The sequence below is a fragment of the Prionailurus viverrinus genome, chromosome B2 (genome assembly GCF_022837055.1).
Source record: "Prionailurus viverrinus isolate Anna chromosome B2, UM_Priviv_1.0, whole genome shotgun sequence".
Lineage (NCBI taxonomy): Eukaryota > Metazoa > Chordata > Mammalia > Carnivora > Felidae > Prionailurus > Prionailurus viverrinus.
In genome coordinates, this window is record NC_062565.1 from 123754099 (window position 1) to 123766930 (window position 12832).

General features: G+C 39.9%; 1 protein-coding gene across 4 annotated transcripts in view; it reads right to left on the reverse strand.

The window, feature by feature from the left end:
• Positions 1 to 12832, reverse strand: part of MAP3K5 (mitogen-activated protein kinase kinase kinase 5) — a 207842-nt gene that overhangs the window by 55241 nt on the left and 139769 nt on the right. For all 4 annotated transcript variants that reach the window (XM_047857784.1, XM_047857785.1, XM_047857787.1 and 1 more), the window contains one exon: positions 10289 to 10370. In XM_047857784.1, coding sequence (XP_047713740.1) covers positions 10289 to 10370 — 82 coding nt within the window. The remainder of the gene's footprint in view (positions 1 to 10288; positions 10371 to 12832) is intronic.

The window sequence follows — 12832 nt, forward strand, 5'->3', positions numbered from 1 at the left end:
CAGAGCAGAAGATCAGGCATGTTTTCAGGATGAAGGAATAGGGGGAAGGAATCTTTTAGCGATTTCCTCTAACTGGAAGATGAAACTGGGCTCCAGCAAAGAGGCAGTAAAAATAGTAAAAAAAAAAAAAAAAAAAAAAAAAAAAATTCCACCAGATAGATCCTAAGTCTCTGTACCCAATTCCTGTGGCCCAGACTTCCATCATACTGTGCCACACACGCTGGAAATCTACCAGCCAGGACCCAGGCCAGCAGGAGGCAGGGCAGGGACTATCACCAAAGTAGCTCATCTTTGCTAGTGTGCCCTAGAAAGGGCATAGAAACCTATACACTGAACTTAGTACTACCACCACATTATTATAATGCTTTATAACTTTTAAAAAACTTTTTTAATGTTTATTCATTTTTAAGAGAGAGAGAGACAGTGAGCGGGAGAGGGGCAGAAAGAGAGGAGACACTGAATCTGAGAGAGGGAGAATCTGAAGCAGGCTCCAGGCTCCGAGTTGTCAGCACAGAGCCTGATGCAGGGCTTGAACCCACTAACCATGAGATCATGACCCAAGCTGAAGTCAGATGCTCAACTGACTGAGCCAACCAGGTGCCCCTAGAATTTTTTTAATAAAGTTTATTTATTTATTTTTGAGTGAGTGAGAGAGAGAGAGAGAGAGAGAGAGAGAATATATGTGGGAGGGGCAGAGAGAAAAGGAGACAGAGAATCTTAAGCAGGCACCACACTGTCAGTGCAGAGCCTGGCCTGGTGGGGCTTGAACTCACAAACTGCAAGATCATGACCTGAGCCAAAATCAGGAATCAGATGCTTAACCCACTGAGTCACCCAGGCGCCCCATATAATGCTTCGTAATTTAAAAGAAAAAAAAACAACTGTCAATAACCTATCTCATTGGAGAGTCATAATAAGCCTGTGTCATAGCAGGAAAGGTCTATGATTAGCTTCAATTTACAAATGCTCAGAAATATCTTTCCTAGTGAAAACGAGTTGTGGTTCAAACCCAACTCACAATTCCTGATTCAATATTCTTACCACTACCAATGTTGTACGGATGTTCTTACTTCTGTTTCCAAACACCATTTCTATAAATGTAGTCCAGTATATCATCAAGATGCACTGAACATCCATTCTCTTCTTCAGGTATCTGGTAGACATCTGGGAGCCACCTTAGACTTCATTCTTTTCTTTCCCTTACTCCCCATATCAAACTGATTGCCAAATGCTGTTAGGTATACCTGCTCTTGCCTTGAATCAGGCCCTCCTTGCTTTTCTTCTGTACTAATTCTACAGACTCTTACCTGGCCTTCCTGTCCCCTCCTCTCTTGTTGCCTTGTTCCTTGATCCATTCTCCACTAAGTTGACAGTGAACTTCCCAAAGTCCAAAGTTCCAGAGTGAGCTGTCCATGTTTGTATCACTGCCTTTGCTTTATTGGTTTCTCGTCACTTTCAGAATCAAATCCCAACTCCTTAGCACAGCAGAAATGCCCTTCAGGTTCTTACTGCTGCCTCTGTGGCCCACCTTCTCGCTTGTCAATCTCCTCCAAAAACTCTGTGAGGCTCCCGAGATCTTTGTGCCTTTACCCATGCTGTGTTTTCTACCTGGGTAATTGTGCCTCATCTTTCAAAACCAAGCTCTAGGAAGCTTTCCTGAACTGTCCACCTGACCCTCGAAAGCTGGGTTACTTTCTGGTCGGATGTGCTCCCAAGCCTTTCTGCCCTCATTCATGCTTTTGTAACTGTTCCTTCTCTTACTCAATCTGTATCTCAGTCTGGACTCTGAGCTTTGCGAGAGCTGGGATTTATCTTTAATTGCTCTATCCCCATATCTAGTTTGTAGGAGATGTTCAGTAATTATTTAATTGAGCAATCAAGCTATAGACAATTTGATGAGAACCCTTTTTCGTTTGCTTGTTTGTTTTTATAAACCAGGTGCCAAAACAAAACATTGAAAGTTGGTATCAGTTTATTTTTGGTTGAAGGGAGTTGGGCCACAGGGATATATATATAGTGTGTGTGACGAAGAATATATAAGCCCGCGTGAGGCCGCTCAAGTTTTAGTTTTCCTCTGGATTTAAAGCATCAAAAGACTATTCTTTTTTAAAAGACTATGTATTAGGTATGGCAGTTGATTTCCTGTTGAACAAAGTGGTCATAGTAAAAGAAAAAGAGGACTTTAATAAGGCCAAAGTGACTGAAAACCATTCCAGTGAGTAACTGCTTGCTTGGTTTTTAAATCTCTTCTTTCTATTCTTATCGTGCTGAGATATAAACTGAAAAGGCAGGTTTGAGGAGACTGGGCTGGCCTATAAGGACAGAGAATTATCTATGTGATAGCCAAGAAAACTAGAAGGGCTGGGCTACAGGCCAAGGGAAAACAAGGTGTATTAAATTAGAAATATGGGAAAAGTTAGGGGTGGAGGAAAGAGTGATTTGAAAGATAAAAGGTAAGATTACACTGCTTATGTAGTTTGCATTCTATTTCTAGGCAATAGGCAATAGGAATTTGGTTGTTGCTAAGGGAAACAATTGCATTTCAAAGCAGTGATGGGAATACTTCTAGAAGCATCCCTCTATTGTTGCCTGCCCAGAGCAATCTAAGCCTGGCACTGAGAAGGGAATCAGCGGAGGAAGACAATACTGACAAGGCCAAACAACGAAGTGGTGATTCACTTACTTTTCACACTGTCAAGGGACCCACAGTAAAGCCACCACCTTCTGAAAGGCCATGCACTTCCCTCTGGTGCTTAATTACATGAGGTGAGTGGTCACCTCATTTAAATGTCAAACACATTTGGGGCACCTGGGTGGCTCAGTGGTTGGGCAACCCACTTCGGCTCAGGTCATGATCTCATAGTTCGTGAGTTCGAGCCTCGCACTGCGCTCTGTGCTGCCAGCTCGGAGCCTGGAGCCTGCTTCGGATTCTGTGTCTCCCTCTCTCTCTCTGCCTCTCCCCCACTTGCATTCTGTCTGTCTCTCAGAAATGAATAAACGTTAAAAATAATTTTTTTTAAATGTCAAACACATTAATAACTATTAATGACACGAATAAAATGCTAAAAATGCTGTAGGTACAAATATCTAGTTTTATAGCCCTCTTCTCCCTCTGGCCTTTACTCAAATATTACCTTCTCAATAAGCCATCCCTGGCGTATTGGTCTAAACTTGCTTGCTCCGTTATGCTGGAACTTCCTGAATCCTTCCCCGCTTAATTTTTCTCCTTAATACGGATTATTATCAAACATGCTATGTATTTTACTTATTTATGCTGTTCATTCTTGGTCTTTCACTAGAACGTAAGTTTAGTGAGGGTAGGGATTTGTCTCAATTGTTCCCTCTGCTGTATCCCTCGCATCTAGAATAGTGTCTACCACTACCAGATGTCCAGTAACTATTAGTTGAGTGAACTGAATTTGTACCCATCAATGTAGCATAAAGATGATTCCAGGAATGCCTGGGTGGTTCAGTCGGTTAAGCGTCTGACTTCAGCTCAGGCCATGGTCTCGCAATTCGTGAGCTTGAGCCCTGAGTCGGGATCTGCACTGGTGGTATGGAGCCTGCTTGGGATTCTCTCTCTTCCTCTCTCTCTTTGCCCCTTCCCCACTTGTGCTCTCTCTCTCTCAAAATAAATACCTAAGCTTTAAAAAAAAACATTATTTTAAGCTGAAAACATCCGAATAAAACTTCATTGAAAACCTTATCCAAACTTCTTTTGCTGGCTTAAGCAGAGCATCCTGAAAATATAGCTGCCAATATCCTCTCTCTGGTTTAGGACCATTGGTACTTGGATGAGAGATTACATAAACAAAACCTTGCCAAAACTTTCTGCACTTTCCACTTTTTTTGTCATTAGTTTCCCACATTGTGCTTTTCCTTCAAGTCCTATCAAGGACTTTTCTTAGTAGGATAAACCAACTTAACTCTAGGTAGTCGGAAGCCACTTTGCATGCTCCCTGTACATGAATAAGTGTTGTCTTTCCTCTTGTTAACCTGTCTTTTGTCGGTTAATTTGCAGGCCCCTAATCATTGAGCCTAAGTTGGCAGAGGAAAAAGTTGTTATTTCCTACCAATAGGTGAATGAATAACAAATTGATATTCATATCATACAACAGCGTGAGTGAAATGTTTTCTCAGTGCAGTAAATATGGGTGTTGAGCTTCAGATATGCACAAAAATAGAAACAAAGGGGTGCCTGGGTGGCTTAGTCAGTTAAGCATCTGACTCTTGAGTTTCGACTCAGGTCATGATCTCCCGGTTCATGCGACTGAGCCCTGCACTGGGCTCTGCACTGACAGCATGGAGTCTGCTTGGGATTCTCTTTCTCCCCCCTCTCTCTGCCCCTCCCCCACATGTGTGTGCACTCTCTCTCTCCCTCTCAAAATACATAAATAAACTTGAAAATATAGGATGTTAAAGAAGAACCAATGTGATACCTAATGATTCCAAATTGATTTAAATGAATTCTAAACCATAATTCACTGTTAATGTTTGTGAAAGAAATCATCAGAAAAGGAAATGGTAAGGTATTTTATCATTCTGCAGATGTTTAAGTCAAAGGAAAATGTTCTTTTTATCTTGCTTGTCTCCACTTCACCCAACAAGGGGCCAACTTTCTCTTTATGCACATTGAAAAGTAGGTATAAACAGGTTCACAGGGCCACGTGCTCTGATTACCTAGGTTTATGTCAGTCATATGCCCATTTTGAGAAAACAGTGAGGTACAAATGAATGTAAGAAAAAGAGGGCAGAGAGGAAAAGGGAGGGATGGAGGGAGGGAAAGAGAAAGAGAATGGGGTTACGGAGAGATAGAACGTATGTATGTATTTGGGGGAGGAGTGAGGAGGGAGACATAACACATTTTGTATTGGGGTCCAAAAGGACCTCAGTAATTTGTATCTGGTGTTTTCTTCCAGGAAATAAAAAGAGAAAGAGATGAAAAGAGAATGAGTCAATAATGCCTGGTTTATGACATGAGGCTTGATTATGGTGTTCATTCTTTCACTGACTCAACACTGATGGAACCACTTTCAAGCCAACATCACAGCACCTGCTCTGTCCCTTCCAATCCATAGCCCTCTCCCCACAGCATGAGATATTTTTAAACAATATCGGCTTTATCACACCCTGCCTTCAAACCCTTCCACGCTTCTGATCTGACTGAACTACTTTGCTTGGATGCCTCATACCATGTGAGAGTATGTGATTAAAAAGGAAACAGAGCCACAGCCCTGCCCTGGGATGTTCACAGTCTGGTGCAGGCTCTCAAATTACAATGCTGTAAGAAGAGCTAGGGCAGGGGAATGGGCAGAAATGCTAGGAGAGCAGAGAGAAGGGAGAGGTGGTGTTGAGAAATGATTCAAAGAAAAACATGACACTTGACTTGCATCTCAAAAAAACTAGGATGTAGTCACCAGGTCAGACAGAAAAGAAAAAGCATGTGGAGTTGGGTGTCTGCAGGTCAAACCTAGGGGCAGGAAAGCTTGGCCTTCCAGAAAATGGAAAAGAGTTCGGCAATCCCAGCCCACAGGGCAGAAAGGAAAGGCCGACTTACAGCCAGAGGGTTGAGAACACGGGATCCGTGGTAACCTTGTTCTACCAAGAGTAGCATCAAAGGTTTTTCATGAGGGGAGTCACAGGATTAAATCGTGTGAGAGATCTCTCTGATGATGACAGAGATGCATATTGATGGCAGGAGAGAGATGAGGCCGCAGGAGAGGTGGTGAAGACCTGAGATGGGGGAATGACAGAGACGATGAGGTAAAGGGGCTGGAGGGGTGACCTGGTGTGAAGAGGAAGAGAGGCAGAGCAGAGGTTTCTCCCAGGGAGCTGCCTTGGGTTACTGGGTAGATGCTCTTACTGTTGGTGGAAATATGGAAGGCTCAGAGAACAAAAGTAAGGATTACAGCTGATAAGTGTTAGAACTCTTATGGGTAACTGCAATCAATTGTTCAATGATTTCAATATAAACTTACCGATTAAACTATTTAAGAAATGGATTCATTGCCTGTCCCTATCAAAATACATCCTAGAGTCGAACGACATGGACTTGAATCGAAAGAAGCTGTTTCTCTTTCTGTTTAAAGCAGAAAAGTCCTCTGAGAGTGGTACTGACCTATATTTGAAACTACCTTGAACAGTTTGTACTAATCTTGAAAAAATATACAAATTTGAGCTAGGAAAGGATATTTAAGATATTCTTTGTCCATTCTCACTTGAGGAACGAAATTATCTTAGCCCAGCCAAGAGCATGAGTTTTGTCCAGAGTTATAAAATTGGCTGTTAGCAAAATTAGGACTAGAATCCAAGGCTCCAGACACCAGCTCAGGGGTTATAGCAGAGTCAAGTTTAATCAGTTGGAGAAGGGGACTGACCATGACCTGAAGGAGGCTGAATCCCTCCCACAACTGTACTGCCTCAAAGAAACCTCACCATTCAAATAAAAAAGAAAAGCAGATCTTAATATAGGCTTCGGATAAGAACATCCAGAAGTCTAGGGATTAGCTTCAAATTTGTGGTTTATAGAACCACTTTGATAATGTTTGCCAATACTGACAATACACTAAGTGAAGTTAAAACCACTAAATCCATTCAAACCAACATTAAAAAAAATTATTCATTTTTTAAAATTTAAATCCAAGTTAGTTTTTCTATAGTATAATAATGATTTCAGGAATAGAATTTAGTGGTTCATCACTTACATAAAACACCCAGTGCTCATCCCAACAAGTGTCCTCCTTAATGCCCATCACCTATTTAGCTCATCCCCCCCCCCATCCCCTGCACTCCAGCAACCCTCAGTTTGTTCTCTGTATTTAAGAGTCTCTTATGGTTTGCCTCCCTCTCTGCTTTTATCTTATTTTTGCTTCCCTTCCCCTATGTTCATCTGTTCTGTTTCTTAAATTCCACATATGAATGAATATCTAAGAAATATAATCATGAAGTTATCATAAATTATGCAAAAATACAAGTTCAGGCTATTTAATAACTCCTATTATAAAGGTGCTCTGGCTACAAAGGGACATTCAATGAGAGGAAGAGTGAAGAGGGATAGATATCACCATGTGTGGAGCCCAGAGCATCATCACAATCTCTGTTCATTTCTATTGTGTCCACAGAACACCCTCCCCCCAACACACACATGTCAACAGTGTCTGTACTTGGGGTTTAATGGCAAACTAGCCCAAACACTTAAAACAAGTGTGCTTGATTCAATATATATATATATATATATATATATATATATATATATATATATGTGTATATATATATATATATATATATACACATATATATATATATATATACACATATATATATATATGCATGCTATACAGTCCACTGGGAATACTGTAGAAGGCATTCTCCATCATGGATTTTAAATTATTCTGATAGAATGCAAAGGATAGAGTGTAAAACTGTTTTCCTAACATTAAAAGAATAGCATCCCTGTACTTACTTGAGAAGAGTGAGTCAGAAGCACTTTGATGAATCAGGAATACTGTATAAGCTGTTGTGAGTGTGTGTGTGTGTGTGTGTGTGTGTGTGTGTGTGTATGTGAGGTCAGCACAGCTAAAACCCTCAGGCTATTCCTAGGAAGAAGCCTGAGCATTTATTTCCCTTTTGATTTGTTTGGTGAGTGTTTTCAGTGCTCACAGTAGGATTGTCTGACTGGGAAGGGCCCCTCACACAGCCACCCTATTTATTACTGTGCCCAGTTCAAAGGATCTTGATTCCATGTCTTCTTGACAGCTCTTTAAAAAGTGATCTACCTACTTTATTTTTTACATCGTAGGAAACTGAGTCTTACAAAAATCAGCTGGCAATGTTCATCACAAATTCTAAGGCAATTAGAACTGCTTTGTGCTATGCATATGGTAAAAGTGGCTCCCGGAGAAGAGTCTCTAGACTGTTGATTCAGTCAATTAAGAAGACCAAGTTGTGACATATGGCTACCACAGCCTGGCTATGCTATGTGTATTTCTGGTAAGATTTAGTTCCTCAAAGAAGGGTATAAAGTAAAGGACAGCTATCACTGGTTGAACAAAAGCCAGCCTTTTTATGACACTGCAGAGGAACTTTATGGATTTTCCAGTCCACTCACGTCATCATTTTGTATTTACTAATGGATGTGTTTCATTTTCATTGTCTTTGTTCCCTTTTACCTTGGTAGTTGCTATGTATCAAGTGACTAAATTTAAACCAAGTAAAAACAGAGATAATGAGGTATAGTAAAAGAGCACTGATGTAGGAGCCTAGACATCTAGTTTCTAACATAATACTGAAATAAGAAAATACAAAATTGTGGGATACAGGTGTGCTGTTTCGAAGGGACACATGCACCCCCATGTTTATAGCAGCACTATCAACAACAGCCAACGTATGGAAAGAGCCCAAATGTCCATCGACGGATGAATGGATAAAGAAGACGTGGTATATATATATATATATATATATATATATATATATATATACATATATATATATATATACAATGGAGTATTACTCGACAATCAAAAAGAATGAAATCTTGCCATTTGCAACTACGTGGATGGAACTGGAGGGTATTATGCTAAGTGAAATTAGTCAGAGAAAGACAAAAATCACATGGCTTCACTCATATGAAGACTTTAAGAGACAAAACAGATGAACATAAGGGAAGGGAAACAAAAATAATATAAAAAAACAGGGAGGGGGATAAAACAGAAGAGATTCATAAATATGGAGAACAAACTGAGGGTTACTGGAGGGGTGGTGGGAGGGGGGGTGGGCTAAATGGGTAAGGAGCATTAAGGAATCTACTCCTGAAATCATTGTTTCACTATATGCTAACTAATTTGGACATAATTTTTAAAAAATAAAAAATAAAATTAAAAAAAAAGAAAATACAAAATTGTAAAATGTAAAACATGTACAAAAAATTAAAAAAAAAAACATTACTTAAATAGACAACAAGCTAATGCACTGGGAAACATTTTTTTTTTTTTTCCAAATTAGGTCTATCATCCTTTTATAACTTTAATGAATGAGCCTCAGGCTTACCTACAAACATCAAAGCTATACAACTGCTAGGTAATTATAGAACTTAACTCTAGACAGAGTTAACACTTGGTTATTATATTTAAATTTTCTTTCAACTTCTACCCTACTGCTTCAATGTTTTTATAAAAATTCTAGTATGTGGGATGACATTATCAAAGTGATCTGGTAAATAAGTATTCCAGTCAGGCTGGTGCTCTAGTTTCTTCTATTTCACTTTAACATTAGAAATGTAGGGGAGCCTGGGTGGCTAAGTCGCTCAAACCTCCAAATCTTGATTTCAGCTTAGGTCATGATCTCAGGGTTCATGGGTTCAAGCCCCATGTCAGGCTCAGTGCTGACAGCATAAAGCCTGCTTGGGATTCTCTCTTTCTCTCTGTCCATTCCCTGCTGGCTCTCTCTCTCTCAAAAATAAATAAATAAACATAAAAAAAAAAAAAAAGAAATGTAAGTTTTAGTATTACTTGGGTTAAGAATTTTGTTCCGAGTCCAACACCGAGAGGAGCCTGGAGAAGAAGGTGGTCTACTGTCAGGCCTGGAGGAATGTCCACTTTCTGAAGGTGCTCAGCACTCCTGGGACACTCCAGCACTGGGCCTCACAGTGAGGAAGGCTCTTTACCACAGAGTAACCATGACAGAGAAAATGGACATGATCTAGAATAGGTGTCTACAGTGTCCTGTGTCCATGAGGCAGAAGTCAGAGAACTGCGTTTAGAGGAACGGCAGGCATTACAGGTAATTTGTACTACCCTCCTCTCTTTATTCTATTAATCTGTAGTTGTTCCAGGTCCTCTGTGCAGTATACAAAGGAGGGCCACAACCAGGTTTGTCATTCACAATTTTCGCTGAATTGTGCTTGTTTGGGTTGCACGTATTATCAGAGGAGAATAAAAATGTGAGGGCCCTGCAGGCCGTGCATTGAGCATAATCAACCTCCTCACAGATAAAGCATAGTTACTAACAGATAAGCAAAACAAACAAACTCAGTATTCCCAGATAAGAGTTCTCCAATGTTTGCTTTTTAGCTGTTTTTTAACAAGGGGTTCTAGAAGAAGTTGCCTTGAGCATTAAGAGAAAGCTCATAGACTCTAGCTGCGCTCCCCACCTTTCACCACCACTTACGTGCCCCCTCCACGCACAGACACGTGCGCGCGCGCACGCTTTCCCCAGTAAGGCTCTAAGTAGTTCATTTTTTAAACAGCCGCAGAGAAACTTTGTAAGACGGGCATGAGGCCGAAGTCATTACCTCCAAGGAGTCACCTTCACAATCACCTTCCTCTGTGCTTCTTCCCTTCTCTTCGGTAATGGTGTTCACCATTTCAAAAAACCTACAATGAGAATTGGTATGTGGTCACTTGCATTACGTTTGACGTTAAATATAACCCAAGTATGTTCCAGCATGGCTTCGGAGCAAAACATGGGCGCTAAGAGACTTTCTAAAATCAGGCAGTGAACAAACTATTGGTATCAGTATGAAAAATGTGATTTTCCAAAAGGGAAAACACAGGTTGGTAGGACTGTCTAGAAATTTCTGACCTAATGCCTCACTTCAAGTAATAGTAATGTATTATAGAATTAGAACAATGAAGCTCGACAAACTCATAGAAATGTTAAGAATGTGGACTTGGATATCAGGCCAAGATTGCATTTGTGTGATTTGGGGTGGGCTCTTCCACCTCTCTGAGCCTCACCTCTTAATTACAAAGTGGGGACCTCAGAAGTGTCATATTAAAGGCTGTTATGAAGATGAGTTGATGTAGTACTTATAAAGTGCTTAGCAGACTTCACTCACTAAATATTAGCTATTATTGTTTTGCTGATGGTAATATTCTTATTTAAAATGGGACTTAACAAAAATACCCATATTCTGGAATAGTGTCTCTAAATTCTGAGGTGACTATTTGTTGTATCAACATTTCATCTGAGATATTGAACTCATTTTGCCTCCTTTATCGTAAATGTGGTGTCCCATAAAAACAACCTACAAAACACTGTCCCATAAAAACAACCTACAAAAGCTGGCTGGCTTATAGGTTTGTAAAAGAAGCCACCCCTCTTTTGGTGACATTTTCTTCAGGAGCTCTTCTTGTGAAGTTTTTTTTTTTTTTTTTTTCTTGTAGACCATTTCAGAGGCAAGAAAAATAGTTATAGCAAGAAACAGATTAGCCTCTATAATGCTAGCTGTGTCTAGTCTATTTGAAGGAGATGCTAAGGGTTCATAGACTTAAAGCAAGGGAGGTACTATGAACAGGGGCTGATGATCTCACAGGCAGGTCATGCTCTGCACTGCCAACCCAAGAGAAGAGCAGGTTATGTGGGATAAGAAAAGTCTACCTACCACAACTCAGAACCTTTTTATCTCTGTACCTCTTTTTTAAACCATCCACCATCTAACCATCCAACCACCCATCCATCCATCCATCCATCCATCCATCCATCCATCCAACAAGTACTCCATACTTATAGAGTATCTACAAGGATCAAAAACTATTCTGGCCTTTGGAACTGTGACAAGGAACAAAACAGACAAAGCCCATTTGGGAGTTTGGAGTCTATCTCTGGAGTGCGACTCTTCCTTTCTCTCTACACATTTCTTGGCAGTCAATGACAAGAAAAAGAAGTTCCCAAGCGTGATCAGAATAACAGTATGCTCTGATGAAGATTAAACATCCTGATGAGTTAAAGATAAAAGCAAATTCAACCAAGAGGAAGAAGAAAGTTAAAGACCTAAAAAAAATTCTGGCTTTAAAGACAGACTTTTTAAAAAAAATTTTTAAATGTTTATTTATTTTTGAGAGAGACAGAGACAGAATGCGAGTGGCATAGGGGCAGAGAGAGAGGAAGACACAGAATCCGAAGCAGGCTCCAGGCTCCGAGCTGTCAGCACAGAGACCGATGCGGGGCTTGAACCCACGAGCTGTGAGATCATGATCTGAGCTGAAGTTGGACACTCAACCGACTGAGCCACCCAGGCTCCCCAAAAGACAGACTTTAAGATCTGGGGTGAAGACTTCCATCAGCTAGTCACACAGTTTTTCAACATGTACATCTCTAAGCAGAATATAATACAGTGGGATGGGAACACAATGTAATTTTTAGGAAACTAGATTCTAGAGTCACATGTGCTTGTCCAAATCCCAGATTTTACATTTTTTGGCTATATATGGTTTTAGGCTCTCCAAGATGCCATTTTTTTAAAAACTCTTTTCAATGAAGATATTAATATTACCTACCTAAGTTTTCATTTGAAGATTAAAATAGATATTAGGTCCAGAGTAAGTACTCCATAAATCTGAGCTATAATCATCATAGAAACAAATCAGTAGCCTTGAGAATTTAAGTAGAAAAGTAGACCATACATGTGCTAGGAATTATTTCTTATTTCCAAGTCTTTTTACTACATATTTTACAATAATAAAGATAAAACTATAGCCAAGAATTATGGATCAAACAAACATTTTTTCTTGTTTCAAGATAAAAATGACTGACTATATACTGTAATCAGTATATTAGTCATTTACAATGGGGTCAAATAGTGATTATTTGAATAAGAAAAGCCCTAAGCAAAATTTTAAGTCCAAGCTGGCTTTTACCTGCACTTTGGTTTAAAAATTGTCACTCACTTTCCTAGATCCCCACCATCAGTCAACTGTGGTCCAAGGGAACATGAAGTCCTTAAGTATTAGCCCAAGGGAAATATACCCAGGGAGGTTCACAGAAACACAGTCCAGTCCAGTCCATGGATTTTTGGATTATCTTTTATTGATGTATATCACATAACTAGCTCTTA